The sequence below is a fragment of the Hyperoodon ampullatus genome (genome assembly GCF_949752795.1).
Source record: "Hyperoodon ampullatus genome assembly, chromosome: 5".
NCBI classification, from domain to species: domain Eukaryota; kingdom Metazoa; phylum Chordata; class Mammalia; order Artiodactyla; family Ziphiidae; genus Hyperoodon; species Hyperoodon ampullatus.
In genome coordinates, this window is record NC_136918.1 from 97,520,128 (window position 1) to 97,534,250 (window position 14,123).

The 14,123-nt window shown below is 37.8% G+C and overlaps 1 protein-coding gene across 1 annotated transcript in view; it reads left to right on the plus strand.

Annotated features, from left to right (window-relative positions):
* ZBTB11 (zinc finger and BTB domain containing 11) overlaps positions 1–9,409 on the plus strand; it is a gene marked incomplete at its 3' end in the record, with an annotated part of 28,312 nt that extends 18,903 nt beyond the window's left edge. Inside the window, exons 6-11 of the mRNA XM_079705398.1 lie at positions 1,855–2,100; positions 3,879–4,023; positions 4,712–4,829; positions 7,844–8,002; positions 8,112–8,287; positions 8,892–9,409. Of these exons, the coding sequence (XP_079561524.1) occupies positions 1,855–2,100; positions 3,879–4,023; positions 4,712–4,829; positions 7,844–8,002; positions 8,112–8,287; positions 8,892–9,409 (1,362 nt within the window). The remainder of the gene's footprint in view (positions 1–1,854; positions 2,101–3,878; positions 4,024–4,711; positions 4,830–7,843; positions 8,003–8,111; positions 8,288–8,891) is intronic.
* Positions 9,410–14,123: the final 4,714 nt, after the last annotated feature.

The following is a 14,123-nucleotide window of genomic DNA, read 5'->3' on the forward strand; positions in this document are numbered from 1 at the left end:
TTAAATGTCTTATTTTGAAATGTGAATAGACATCAGGTATACAGACTCACAAATATTTCATGCAAAAAAATAACTTTGAGGAATCCAATACTATGCAGTTAGAAGAAAACTCAAACCCCCCCCCACACAACCCAAACCACAAACTATGATTTATGTTAGAGCTAAATAAAAAAATTACATCAATAAAACAATAACCATGTACTGTGTTTTTAAAAGGACACATCAAGAGAACAGAAGAGTTTTTCTTAGGAATAAAATACATAATAACACATATAAAAATATCAGAAAAGTTAGGAAATACAATTGACTAAATCACTCAGAAAATAAAGCAAAAGACAAGGTAAAAATGGGAGTGAAAGAAATTTTAGAGGATTGGTCTAGGTTGTCTTCTAATATCCAGATAATTCCAAACAGCATGGAGAGAAAGAAATCATTAATGCAGTGAAAAAAAATTTGAGAACTTGAAAATAGAAGTTTCCTTGTTAAAAGGGTGCATTGAATGTCCAGAATCATGGGTGAAAATAAATCTATACCAAGATATATTATGAAATTTCAGAATCAAGGTACAAAGAAAATCTTATAAATTACAAGAGAGAAAGGATAAGGGTCAGAATAGAATAGCTTCAGGCCTTTCAGCAGCAACAGTGGAAGTTAGAAGACAAAGGCACAATATCTTTAACATTATAAAAGGAAATGATTTCTAACTTGGAATCAGTAATCGAACTATATTTATGATGGTAGAATAAGAACAGTTTCAGACATGCAAGGTCTGCAAAGTTTTACCTCCCAAACTCCCTTTCTCAGGAAGCTGTCGGCAGAGGTATTCCTCTAAAATGAGCAAGACATGGGAAACGGGAAACATGGGGTCCAATCTGTAGAGTCCAAGCGTGGGAAACAACCACCCAAGTCTGGAACACCAACATAGTGCTTTGACAGCGATCTCCCACAAGGTGATGTGTTTTAAGCCTTCTCTCAATAGACAGTTGAGAGAAAGGTTTGATGATGAATTAGCAGTAAATACAAAGAGAAATAAAACAGAAAAGGAAACGAAAGGAAAGAGAATCATACTGTCTGTATGGTCCCGCTGTAATAACATGTACGTCATCCAAATAATGTAAGCACTGAAATTGATCTCATCAAAATGATCATAAAGCTGTATTGAGAAAGTATGGTAATGGGAAGGATCATGTACGTGTAGAGAGTGGAGAGGTAAAGGAGAGAGTCACTTCCTATTATTCATATTACTCAGAATTACAGAGATAATCATTAAGAAGGAGTCAAAAAAGTAGAGGTAGTGAACCAAGAGGCCAGTTTTATTTACTAAAAAAAAGTTTTGTAGATCATGACTATATATAACTCTGATTTTAAAATAAAGAACAGAAGCTTTCAGGAATACTCAGCAAGTACAGGGTAAAACCCAAGGACTATCACAGTTTTATCTTCCTACTTTTTCCAGCCCCTATTTTTGCTCTTCCTAACAACTTTTAGTACTCATATAATAATAGTATTCTTGTCTTTGCCTGTATCTTACCATTCCTTCAAGACCCAGCCTCGGTGATGACGCCTTTTCTTATACGCTGATTATTCCCTCTTCTTAAGTCTTAATCTCTCACCTATTTACATATAAATCCTGTTTTTGTGGTTAGATTATAAATCTTTGCAGAGTAGAGGCTGGGTCTGTCCCTTTCATTTCTATAGTGTGGTGCCTAGCATATTGTCTTTTACATAGTATATATGTTTATTGAGTGATACAATTGTAACAAAGATACGGAAAGTTGAAGTACGAGTTGAGTTTCACTTAACATTTGTGATGGAAATACATTCAGGCAGAATTTTGTTTACTTTTTCTTTTAGTTGTGTAAGAAACAGTTTCAGTACAGTGCCTCCTTGAGAGCACACCTTATTCGACATACCAGGAAAGATGCACCTACTTCATCCTCTTCCAATTCTGCATCTAATGAGGCATCAGGATCATCGTCTGAGAAGGGCAGAACCAAACGAGAATTTATATGTTCGATATGTGGAAGGACATTACCTAAACTATATTCTCTTCGAATACATATGTTAAAGCACACAGGGGTAAAACCACATGCATGCCAGGTAAAGCCATTATATTTATTTTGTTATTTAAAGAAGATTGGAACATAACCGGTGATAAGACTAGTTGATTCTGGCGTCACATCACTTTTGTAAAATGTCACAGGAAGTCCATAACTTTTTCAGTTTGTTGCCTAGGTCAAGGGTGATTCCCAGTTCTGTAATTTGGCTGAAGTTGTAACTTGAAATTAATCTATTTAGGATGTTCGGGAAACTTGCTAGGATTCAGAGTGATACTGGGTGAGAATAACCAATTCATCATCTGAGTCATCCCTTAACGTTCAGTAGGACCAACCTGGCTTGGGAAGGAACCTGTGAGTTAAACACATCTTAGCAGAAATTCTGCCTAAGCTATGTGTCCTTCTCTAGAGTTGAAAACTAAATGCCAAAATGTGATTCCTGGGTAAAGAATCCTGTGATAAGCCAGCTTTGGGCTATTTGCAATGGTGAAAAATTTCTAATAGCACCTATAGCCTTGCATATAAAGATGACCCACTATTTTTATTAATAAACGGTTTTGGAACCAGTGAAATTTTTAATGTTTTTCTCTCTCTCTTTCGTTTCTTAAGCTTCATCTTATAAGAAAAAAGAATGTAAGAGTAGAATAAACCCTCATGTACTCTTCACCCAGCTTTAGTAGTTATCAACACATGGTCAATTGTGGGATTTTTTTTTTTAATTTTTAAAAAAATTTTATTGAAATATAGTTGATTTACAATGTTGTGTTAGTTTCAGGTGTTCAGCAAAGTGATTCAGTTATTTATTTATTCATCCATTCATTCATTCTTTTTTAGATTTTTTTCCATTATAGGTTATTACAAGATATTGAGTGTAGTCCCCTTTGCAATACAGTAGGTCCTTGTTGGTTATCTATGGTCAGTTGTATTTTATATGTACTGTCACTCACTCCCTTACTTCCCCCTCCCTTCAGTTATTTTGAAGCCAAGTCCTAAGCATCATTTTATTCATATATTTAAAAACTTAAGTGTTAATTGGGCCTCTGGTCTTCTGGTGTAGCACTACTCAAAATGTGTGGTCCATAAAAGATAAGTGCAAAGATGGAGAGTAGGCATGTAGGAACTGTCATGGCAATTTGATATTGTGACATTTTCATTGTGTTTAACAAAAATCTCTCCCTAATAGATTGGGGAAAGAAAAAAACTGGTTCTTCATCATAGAGAGTTTAAGAAGCACTGTTCTAGTTGGTATAGCAGGAATTGAGTATATTGTTCTTGATTAAGCTCCCATGTCTTTTTTTTTTTTTTTTTTTTTGCGTTACGCGGGCCTCTCACTGTTGTGGCCTCTCCCATTGCGGAGCACAGGCTCCGGACGCGCAGGCTCAGCGGCCATGGCTCACGGGCCCAGCCACTCTGCGGCATGTGGGATCTTCCCGGACTGGGTCACGAACCCGTGTCCCCTGCATCGGCAGGCGGACTCTCAACCACTGCGCCGCCAGGGAAGCCCCCCATGTCTCTTTTAATATAAGGTATATTGTTTACCAGTCTCACAAAGGACAGTGTGAGGTTTTTTGGGGTATTGTTTTGAGTTCTTCCAGTGATCTCATGGGTGTAAGAAAAATAGCAATATTGGTTAACTACTGAATCAGAAGATGATCAACCAGCTAAAATCCTTGGCCCTTGTATCAACTTTAACTTTGTCATTTTGTTTATAATTTAAGTTTTTAATTTAAAATAGCATAGTAGATTCTGTGTCCTCATTCTTCAGAAACAGCCCTTATCTCTTTTTCTGTTTTACTGGTTTAAACACCTGTGCTCTCTTAGGTCTGTGGAAAGACTTTCATCTACAAGCACGGTCTAAAATTACACCAGAGTCTCCATCAATCACAAAAGCAGTTCCAGTGTGAACTATGCGTTAAGTCATTTGTTACCAAACGGAGTCTTCAGGAACATATGAGTATTCACACAGGTAATGAGAAACTTATATTGACATAGTTACATGTTATATACTATTAATTTACTAGTATATTGATTATGCTGTAAGATGACTGTATGTGTGCAGGTTTTTATTAATGAGAGTAAAGGTTTTTTTGTTTTTCTGTTTTTTTTGAGAGTAAAGTTTAAAAGTTGTTCTTATAATCTAGTTTTAGAGCTATCTTATTTGTGTAAAAATTTTGTTTCAGTCAGTGCAGAAAAAATGTACTGAATATTAAATCCAGGCACCTAAAGAAATGGTCTTGCTTTTAAAAAGTTAAATAGTAGACAGATGTAACTGTCAACATGGTATGTGGCTTATAATTTTATTAGAACTTTTAGTCCACGTATACTTATTTTCAGGTGTTTAAAGCAGTTATGTGGAAAATGGCTGATGAAGGGTAGATAATCTGCTCTAGAACTTGTATACAACTCTACACTGTTATAATCCAGATGATCATGCAAGCCTATCACATTCTGTGGGTAGTAGTAATAGCCTCGCTAGTACTCTAGTTGAGAGAAAATAGGGATTTTGACATAGTTTGTTATTCTTAGAAGGTGGATGCCAAATGTTACAGCTTCCGTGCCCACTTGATAAAATAACTTCTGAAATACAACATAAAGCATTCTGTTGGAAGAGCACCTGATCGCTGGATTTGTGACATGGTTTTTATTTTTTATAGGAGAGTCCAAGTACCTTTGCTCAGTTTGTGGAAAGTCTTTTCACAGGGGCTCTGGGCTCAGCAAGCACCTAAAGAAACACCAACCAAAGCCTGAAGTTCGAGGCTATCATTGTACTCAGTAAGTATTTAATATGTGAACCATTCAATTAATTTCCTTGTGTTCTTACTCAGTTTATTCGAAAGTTGTTTCAAAAGAAAATATTTGAGGTGACTATAGTTGATAACACTGTATGATATGATTGAATTTTGCTAAGAGAGTAGGAACTTGAATATTCATATGTAATTATACACACACATATATATCTGAGGTGATGGATGTGTTAACAAATGGGAGGATTCCTTTCACAGTGTATACATATACTGAATCATCACATTATACACTTTAAATATCGTACAATTTTATTTGTCAGTTACACCTCAGTAAAACTGAAAAAGGAGAATACTTAAAGATAATATTAAACTGTTGTTTGTTTACTCTTGATTTTAATCAGTTTGTTTTTGTCTAGGTGTTCCTATTTATTTATGTAACAGTTTTATTTAGACACAAATTTCATACCATACAAATCACTCATTTTAAATGATTTAAAGAAGTTGTTCAAATGTGCAACCAGTTCTTTCCTACAGTAGGGACTGTAGGAAAGAAGGGTCCCTTGGTGCCAGCCAGAGATTCTTCCTAGGCAGTTCCTCGGAAGTACTGGGCCCTCTGCTCATTTCTTCCTTCTTCAGATTCCTTTTTCCCTCTTTTCATTTTCCAGAGCCTCCTGAAATCTGTTTTATAATTGAAGTAAAGTTCATAGAACATAACATTCATCATTTTAAAGTGTTCAGTTTAGTGGCTTTTAGTACATTCACAGTGTTGTGCGAGCATCACCACTAATTCCAGAATGCCTTCAATACTCAGCCAGGCAGTTTACAATTCTGCCTTGGTCTTCTCTTTCTGTTTGTGCAGAGTCAGCCATTGGTGAGAGTATAGAGCCTTTTCAGGTCTTTTCTGAGCGTGTGCCCAGCACTGGGCAGATATTTTGGACTTCTAGATTCCTGGGAATATGTGAGAGTTTTTCAAAGCTCTTATTCCCCAAAACATCTCGGTCTCCAGCCTTTTCCTCCCAGGCTTTCGGTTTGGATATTGTTTGCACCGAACTGCTGTTCCTTGCCCCAGCAGCTGTGGCTAATACATTTGCCTGTAAGTGTTTCCAGCCATCTGCTCCTCTCTACTTCCCACCCCTCCCCGAGTCCTCAGCCCTGGAAGAGTTAGGGTAAATACAAGCAAGCCCTTTGAGGGGTAACTTCAAGGAGTCACCAGATAGCTCAGGACAACTACAGCTCTGTGAGAATAAGTTCCTCTGGTACTAGGGACCTGTAGCAGGAGTGCAGTCTGTCTGCTGAGCTGAGGAGCCCGGGGATGGGGCCAGGGTGAGTTGAAATGCCACAGAGCTCTCTTACCAAGATTCAGCAATTGCTTTCTTGATTAAATATTTACCTGGTCACTGTGAACTTTTTTTTTTTTTTTTTTTTTTTGGCAGTACGCGGGCCTCTCCTGTTGCAGAGCACAGGCTCCGGACACACAGGCTCGGCGGCCATGGCTCACGGGCCTAGCCGCTCCGCGGCATGTGAGATCTTCCCGATCCGGGACACGAACCCGTGTCCCCTGCATTAGCAGGCGGACTCTCAACCACTGAGCCACAAGGGAAGCCCCCACTGTAAACTTTTTTTTTTTTTTTTTTTTGCGGTACGCGGGCCTCTCACTGTTGTGGCCTCTCCCGTTGTGGAGCACAGGCTCCAGACGCGCAGGCTTGGCAGCCATGGCTCACGGGCCTAGCCGCTCCGTGGCATGTGAGATCTTCCCGGTCCGGGGCACGAACCCATGTCCCCTGCATCGGCAGGCGGACTCTCAACCACTGCGCCACCAGGGAAGCCCTACTGTAAACTTTTAATTAGTTTCCAGAGGTCCAGTAAAATTGATTCTGATAGTTTTTGCCCATTTGTTTACTGCTTTCATGTAGGGATGGGCTTTTGGACTTACCTACTCTGCCCTATGTGCCGATGTCACTCTATAATCAGTCTTATTTTAAAACAAAGATAGTTTATTATTCATACATTTTTAGTTGCAAGTATAAGAAAACCTAATTTAAACTGACTTGAGGGCTTCCCTGGTGGCTTAGTGGTTGAGAAACCCGCCTGCCAATGCAGGGGACATGGATTCGAGCCCTGGTCCGGGAAGATCCCACATGCCTTGGAGCAACTAAGCCTGTGTGCCACAACTATTGAGCCCACGTGCCTCAACTACTGAAGCCCGTGTGCCTAGAGTCCATGCTCCACAACAAGAGAAGCCACCACAATGAGAAGCCTGTGCACCGCAAAAAAGTAGTAATCCCACCTCAACAAAGAGAAAGCCCGCGCGCAGCAACGAAGACCCAACACAGGCAATAATAAAAACAAATAAATAAATTTATTTTAAAAAATTAAAAAATAAAATAAACTGACGTGAATGAAAGTCGAATCTAGGAGTCTGAATGGTTTAATGTAAACTGGTTTCAGATTCATTAGCACTTGATGTCTCTGAGACTCCGTATGGACAAGGCAGTGGCAATGATTTCAACCTTACATCCTCTCAACTCCCAAATTGTCAAGCTGCTTTTCTCATAGTTCCTATAAAAGCCCCTGAGGTTCGCTACCATTGGATCTGGTTAAGGCATTTGGTTTTCTGTGAATCAATCACTATGGCTAAGAGAATGCTGTGCTCTGATTGACCTAGGCCTATGTCAGTTGCTGCATCCTTATGGTCAAGAGTGGGGCCTACTTCCAACAGATGGACAGAGACTGGAAGAGGGTGAAAAGGGATGTAAAAAGGGGAGATCAGATGGGGTTGAGGAGGAGACAGAAAATAATAACACCTATGATAACCCTTGGGAGCTGTGCAGGATTCTTTCTAAAATGTTTCTAGTACTCTGCAGCTAAAAGAACTTAAGATCCTGCAGCCTTGATGCAAGATTGGAATAGTAAGAATTGTTTTTGTGTTAAATTGGGATCATCCTGTGGAGTTCTAGAAACCCAAGAATATACTGAGTTCTTGGAAACTTCTTTTAAAAGAATAAGATGATCCAGTTGGGTGAATGAACTTTGTTATTGCAGATGTGAGAAAAGTTTCTTTGAAGCTAGAGATCTTCGCCAGCACATGAACAAACATCTTGGTGTGAAGCCATTCCAGTGCCAATTTTGTGATAAGTGCTATAGTTGGAAGAAAGATTGGTATTCCCATGTGAAGTCTCACTCTGTCACTGAGCCTTACAGGTGGGTAAATCTGAGGAGGATCTGAACTTGAGATATAAATGTACTTGGATTAATTATTATGGATTCTGGTGCTTTGGAAAAAATAATTTGGGGTTTTCCTTTATTTTAGGTGTAATATATGTGGCAAAGAATTTTATGAAAAGGCATTGTTCAGAAGACATGTAAAGAAAGCTACCCATGGAAAAAAAGGAAGAGCAAAGCAAAACCTGGAACGGGTGTGTGAACAATGTGGAAGAAAATTCACTCAGCTGAGAGAGTATAGGAGACACATGAACAACCATGGAGGTAACTATACTTCATATAGTTTTATATATATATATATATATATATATATATATATATATATATATAACTTTCAATAGAATAAAAGCCAGTCCAGTAGTGATTCTCCTTTTACCATTCCTCTTGCCTATTATCTCGCTTTCCTTAATAAGAGATTAATCCCATGTTGTGGAAGATTTATTCAAGTGATAGAGGTGATCCTGAACCTGACTACCTAATTGTTGTGTAGATAGATAGATTCCTGTTTTAGTGAGCTTAATATTCTATATCAATATTTTTATGCTGGAATGGACTACTTGAAGCTTCTGGGTTTTTATCCTAGGATTATAGGATTGCCGTGAAGGATAAAAGAGACTATTCACAGAACCTCAGGATTGTCTCTCAGTAACTTCTATCAATAGGAACATCTTTAGAGAGATTATATCCAGAATCTGCTTTATTCTAAGAGAAACCATTTGGTCCTAGATAAAAGATCGCCATAGTCAAGATAGAAACGTTTATGGGCTACTGTACTTAAAAGAAAAGCATTATTTATCAGGCAGCTGTAATATATTTTGGTACTTGGACCTCACCACACATTCACCTCTCTTCTTTTCTTTCTTAATAGGAGTTAAGCCATTTGAGTGCTTAACATGTGGAGTAGCTTGGGCTGATGCCCGATCTCTAAAACGCCACGTCAGAACACATACAGGTGAACGGCCCTATGTCTGTCCCGTATGTAGTGAAGCCTACATAGATGCTCGAACACTCCGTAAACATATGACTAAATTCCACAGAGATTATGTGCCTTGCAAAATTATGCTGGAAAAAGATACCCTTCAGTTTCATAACCAAGGAACTCAAGTGGAGCATGCTGTTAGCATCTTAACAGCAGATATGCAGGAACAAGAAAACAGCGGTCCTCAAGAACTTGAAACTGTGGTAGTGACAGGAGAAACTATGGAAGCTCTCGAAGCTGTTGCAGCTACTGAAGAGTGTCCGTCAGTATCTACACTTTCTGACCAAAGTATTATGCAAGTGGTTAACTATGTGTTAGCACAACAGCAAGGACAGAAGCTATCTGAAGTTGCAGAAGCTATTCAAACTGTTGAAGTAGAGGTGGCCCATATTTCAGAAACAGAGTGAATGTAGTAATGGAGATGAACAGAAGGGACATCTCACATAAACTGAACTCACAGAACATTTGTTCACAGTACTATGTGGCTATCCGCCTAGAGTTTGTATGTCAAGGCTCTGGGCTGTTTTGGTGGTGTTTTAACATTTCTAAACGGTTTGTCTGGCTAATGGGTTCTGTAGAAAAGTCCATTTACTGTAAAGAAATTGAAAACAAATCTATTTGGCAGTGGATTATCATGGTATACTTTTTATGAATTAATGTTTATAAAGAACTGTACTAAATTAAAAACCGTACAGTTTCATTTGCATTTTGACATTATTATATACTTTGAGTTTAAAAGGCTGTACTAATTGGCTTTTCTTCTTTTATTCTCAAAATATAGAGGTTCTGTGATTTCATTTGCCTTGTTTATGGATTAAAAATTCTAATATAAAACGTTTTAGTGCGATGCATAAGTATATTACTTTTTTTTAAATGCTTCAGATCTGTGATTCTTGACTTACTATTTATTTTAACCCCTTATAAAGTCAGGGATTCTTTATTTTAAAGCACTTAATGAGTTACATGTTGTAATCAAGTTTGCACAGTGTACTTAATCTATATGGGGAACCCTTAAATGAATAGCTGATTTTTTTAAATGCCATTAAAATGCATGAAATGCCTATTAAAGCCTTACTCTACTATCCCTCAAGGCAAGTAAATTGACCATGAGCAAAGAACACTGTTATTAAACTGTTGATGGGAAATTTCTCCTTGGTAACATAAGATAATAAATGGGAAAAAAGAAGTTAAAACTAGGTTTGGTATGTTTGCAGCTTTTGTATCATGTTTAATTGTTCAATTTTGTTGAAAAACTACAGTTTAGAAGTAGGATAGCGATATAGACATCTACAGCGGTCCTGTGGATACTATATAATTGTCAAGTAATTTCAGAATATTGAAAATTCTTCAGCCCTCATTACAGTATACTACTTAAAAGAAATTGATCATGGCCCACCAAATTGTTAAAAGTAAATTCTTTTTAAAAGTTGCCTGAGGGCTCCCCTGGTGGCGCAGTGGTTGAGAGTCCGCCTGCCAATGCAGGGGACACGGGTTCGTGACCCGGTCTGGGAAGATCCCACATGCCGTGGAGCGGCTAGGCCCGTGAGCCATGGCCCATGGCCGTTGAGCCTGTGCATCCGGAGCCTGTGCTCCGCAACGGGAGAGGCCACAACAGTGAGAGGCCCGTGTACCGCAAAAAAAAAAAAAAAAAAAAAAAAGGTGCCTGAGAGTTAAATTTGTGTGTTTGATATTTAAATTCCCACCTCTTTAAGCTATCCAGTTTTCTCGTTTTTCAAAATAACCACGGGGAGATGCCACATTTCTCTCCTGGGAAACTACCACTCGAGCTGTAATTGTTAAAATTAAACTTCTAAGTATTAGAAGCTAATATAAGTTGTAAAATTAAGATACAAGCAGATCACATGTAAGTCATTCCTAAAGCACAAGAAAAGAATGTGCCTTGATGTACATATATTATTAAAATGCTTATTCCAGTTTACTTTAAAAGTGGCTTAAAAGATGAAGAATAAATGTGATGCCATGCATGCATTATACCTGTATATGTAATATTTGCATTTGCAAATTTCCCATTGTTTTGATAGCTGTGTGGCTGACTTTCAATTTTAAGTGGATTAACATACAGTCTGTAACTTTATAATGGCTGCTTGTTTATCATATCTTTCAGTTAGTGAAAATGTATTTCAACCTGACAAAAATTTGGAATTGTGTCTTTATGTTCCCTTGTCACCATTGTTATTAGATTTAGTTAATTGTATAAGACCCATTAATGTATGTCATAAATATGTAAATAAAAGATGTTGAATCTTGTTTAAGGCATAAGCTTTGGAGTTGAGCTTGTCACTATTTTCAGCTCATAAATCAGTTGCTGTTATTTGATATGTTATTGAGTTAATCCGTTTTTAAAGGGGAGGAGAATTGAACACATTAAAAAATAACCATTGACAGAACACATAATACTATTAAGACTTATTACACTTAATCTTACCACAAAATTAAAAGTAGTACAATTAACTGCCTTCTTTGGATAATTTAAATGTGTTTAGAGAATTACATAAATTACATGTAGAAATAAGTGTTAAGGTTCCAAAAATTCAGTTTTATATTTCCATGGGGAAAATTCTCTATTTATAATAATTCATTTTTAGAAGCACACATTGATTTGTTGTTGTCAGATGACTTCCTTCCTGATTAAATCTGCTTGTTACTGCTGTTTTATTAAAAGCCATTGGCTGTTTACATAATTTCACAAGGTTACCCTAAACTGATAAATTTAGAGTTAATCCAGACCTTTAGTGTCTTGTCTTTTTTTAAAAAAATAGCTTTGATATAAACTGCATGATGCTTCCCACTCATAATTGAATCAGGAAATTTAAACCTATAATCTTCATGGAGGTTCCTAAACAGGGGTTTTACATCTGTTTGGAAAAAAAAAAGTCTTTGTCTCCCCTGATCTTATAAATTTATCAGTTACGGTTTGTAAAGGCTTAGAGCAAAGATGCATAGATAACTTGTTTAATTATTTTAAATATACCAGTCTTATAGTCTATTATCTGAAGTTTTGAAGTTGAATACTGCTGTTTATTGGATTTCTCCAGAATTTTATAAATGTTAGAGTATAAGTGCATCTCCAGTAGAGCCTTATCTTTGGAATCCTGTGCCATCTGCCTACATTGAAAAAGGGTCCTCCCAGATCAGTTTTATGTTTGCTTTTGTTAGATTGTTCCAAGAGTATCAATGGGTAGGTACTATTTTCATATTAATTTCTCAAACTCTGATTTCCTAGACCAGCAACTGTAAATTTGAACTTTAGACCAGTGTGAGAACAAGGTCATTGTTCTAAATCTTTTTTTTTTTTTTGAAAGATAGCTAAGTTTGGACCCAAGGTTTTGCACTGAAGCTTTGACACTGTAGACTGGGTCCTTTCTACTCTCTTTCTTTTTTTTTTTTTTTTTTTTTTTTGATGTTGGGAGTAGGAGTTTATTAATTTATTTATTTATTTTTGCTGTGTTGGGTCTTCGTTTCTGTGCGAGGGCTTTCTCTAGTTGTGGCAAGCGGGGACCACTCTTCGTTGCGGTGCGCGGGCCTCTCACTATCACGGCCTCTCGTTGCAGAGCACAGGCTCCAGGCGCGCAGGCTCAGTACTTGTGGCTCACAGGCCTACTTGCTCCGCGACATGTGGGATCCTCCCAGACCAGGGCTCGAACCCGTGTCCCCTGCATTAGCAGGCAGATTCTCAACCACTGCGCCACCAGGGAAGCCCCATTGTTCTAAATCTTAAAGGGAGGCTGTTTGCCCACCTCGTGCCCAGTCTGGGACAGACAAATATCTTTGCCTGGGTTGGTGAATGGAGTTTTTTTCTGGCTTGTTCTTTCACTGAATCAGTGGTTCCAACCCAGCTTTGTGTGGAATTCTTAGTTCCAATCTCTGTGGACCTAAATCTTGATCTCTTGTCACCTTTGGGCTTTCAAAAGCCAGCACCTTTGAAACTGGCAGTCCCATCTATCACAAGGCTACTACACTTTCAACTCAGTTTCCTCTGATTTGGGGATCCTAGGACATTCCGTTTCTTAAAGTCTTAGTACGATTTTCTTTTTTTTTTTTTTTTTTTAATTTATTTGGCTGCGCCAGGTCTTGTTTGTGGCCTGTGGGCTCTTAGTTGCAGCATGCATGCAGGATCTAGTTCCCTGACCAGGGATTGAACCCAGGCCCCCTGCATTAGGAGCGTGGAGTCTTAACCACTGGACCACCAGGGAAGTCCCACTATGATTTCAAAGGAGTTTGTTTTAGCAGAGATGTATAGGTATTTTAGTCTTTTCCAAATCCTGGAAAACAAATACTGTTGTTTCTTTAAATATTTTTCTCCTCTGGTTACTTCTTTATTTCTAAGAGAAAGTTTTATTTCTACCCTCAATACCTGTCTCATTCTCTCCTTTTTCTCCATTCCTGATAACCTTCTGGGAGTTGCTCAACTTCATCTTTAACTGTTTTTTTAATTGAATTATCTATTGAATTCATTTTAAAATTTATATTTCTAATACTAGCATTTCCACTTAGTTCTTCGTAGGTGTTTATTCCTGCTTCTCTTTTCCATTCTTCTTTCCTTGTTGATTGGATTTATTGTGCTCATTTGAATTCTTACTGTGTTCTGTGTGCTCTACAAAAAACATTACTTTCTGTGAATATACCACAACTTTACCTTTCTACCACTGATGGATGTTTGGGTTATTTTCAGTTTGGGGTTATGAAGAATGCTGCAAGGCCCATTTTTATCCTCTTGGTATATATATGAACATGCATTTCTGTTGGGTACATAACTAAGAGTGGAATTTGAGTCATTTGGATTTGTGGATGTTCAACTTAAGCAGATAATACCAAAATATTTTCCGAAGAGACTGTGCCATTTTACACTCGTCAGTGCTGATTGCTTCACATACTTGCCAAGTACTGTTGGTCTTATTACTTAGCGTTCTGCAAGGACTTCTAGTACAATATTAAATAGCTGTTGTGTTTGCCATCTTTTTCTTTTTCCAGTCTCAGAGTGAAAATCTGAGATTCACATGGTGGGCTAGATGGCTTCACAATGGGGGCTTATTGCCAGAAAAAAACCAACCATGTGATTAGAGGGTTGAAACTTTCTGCCCCACTCCCTGACCTCCAAGG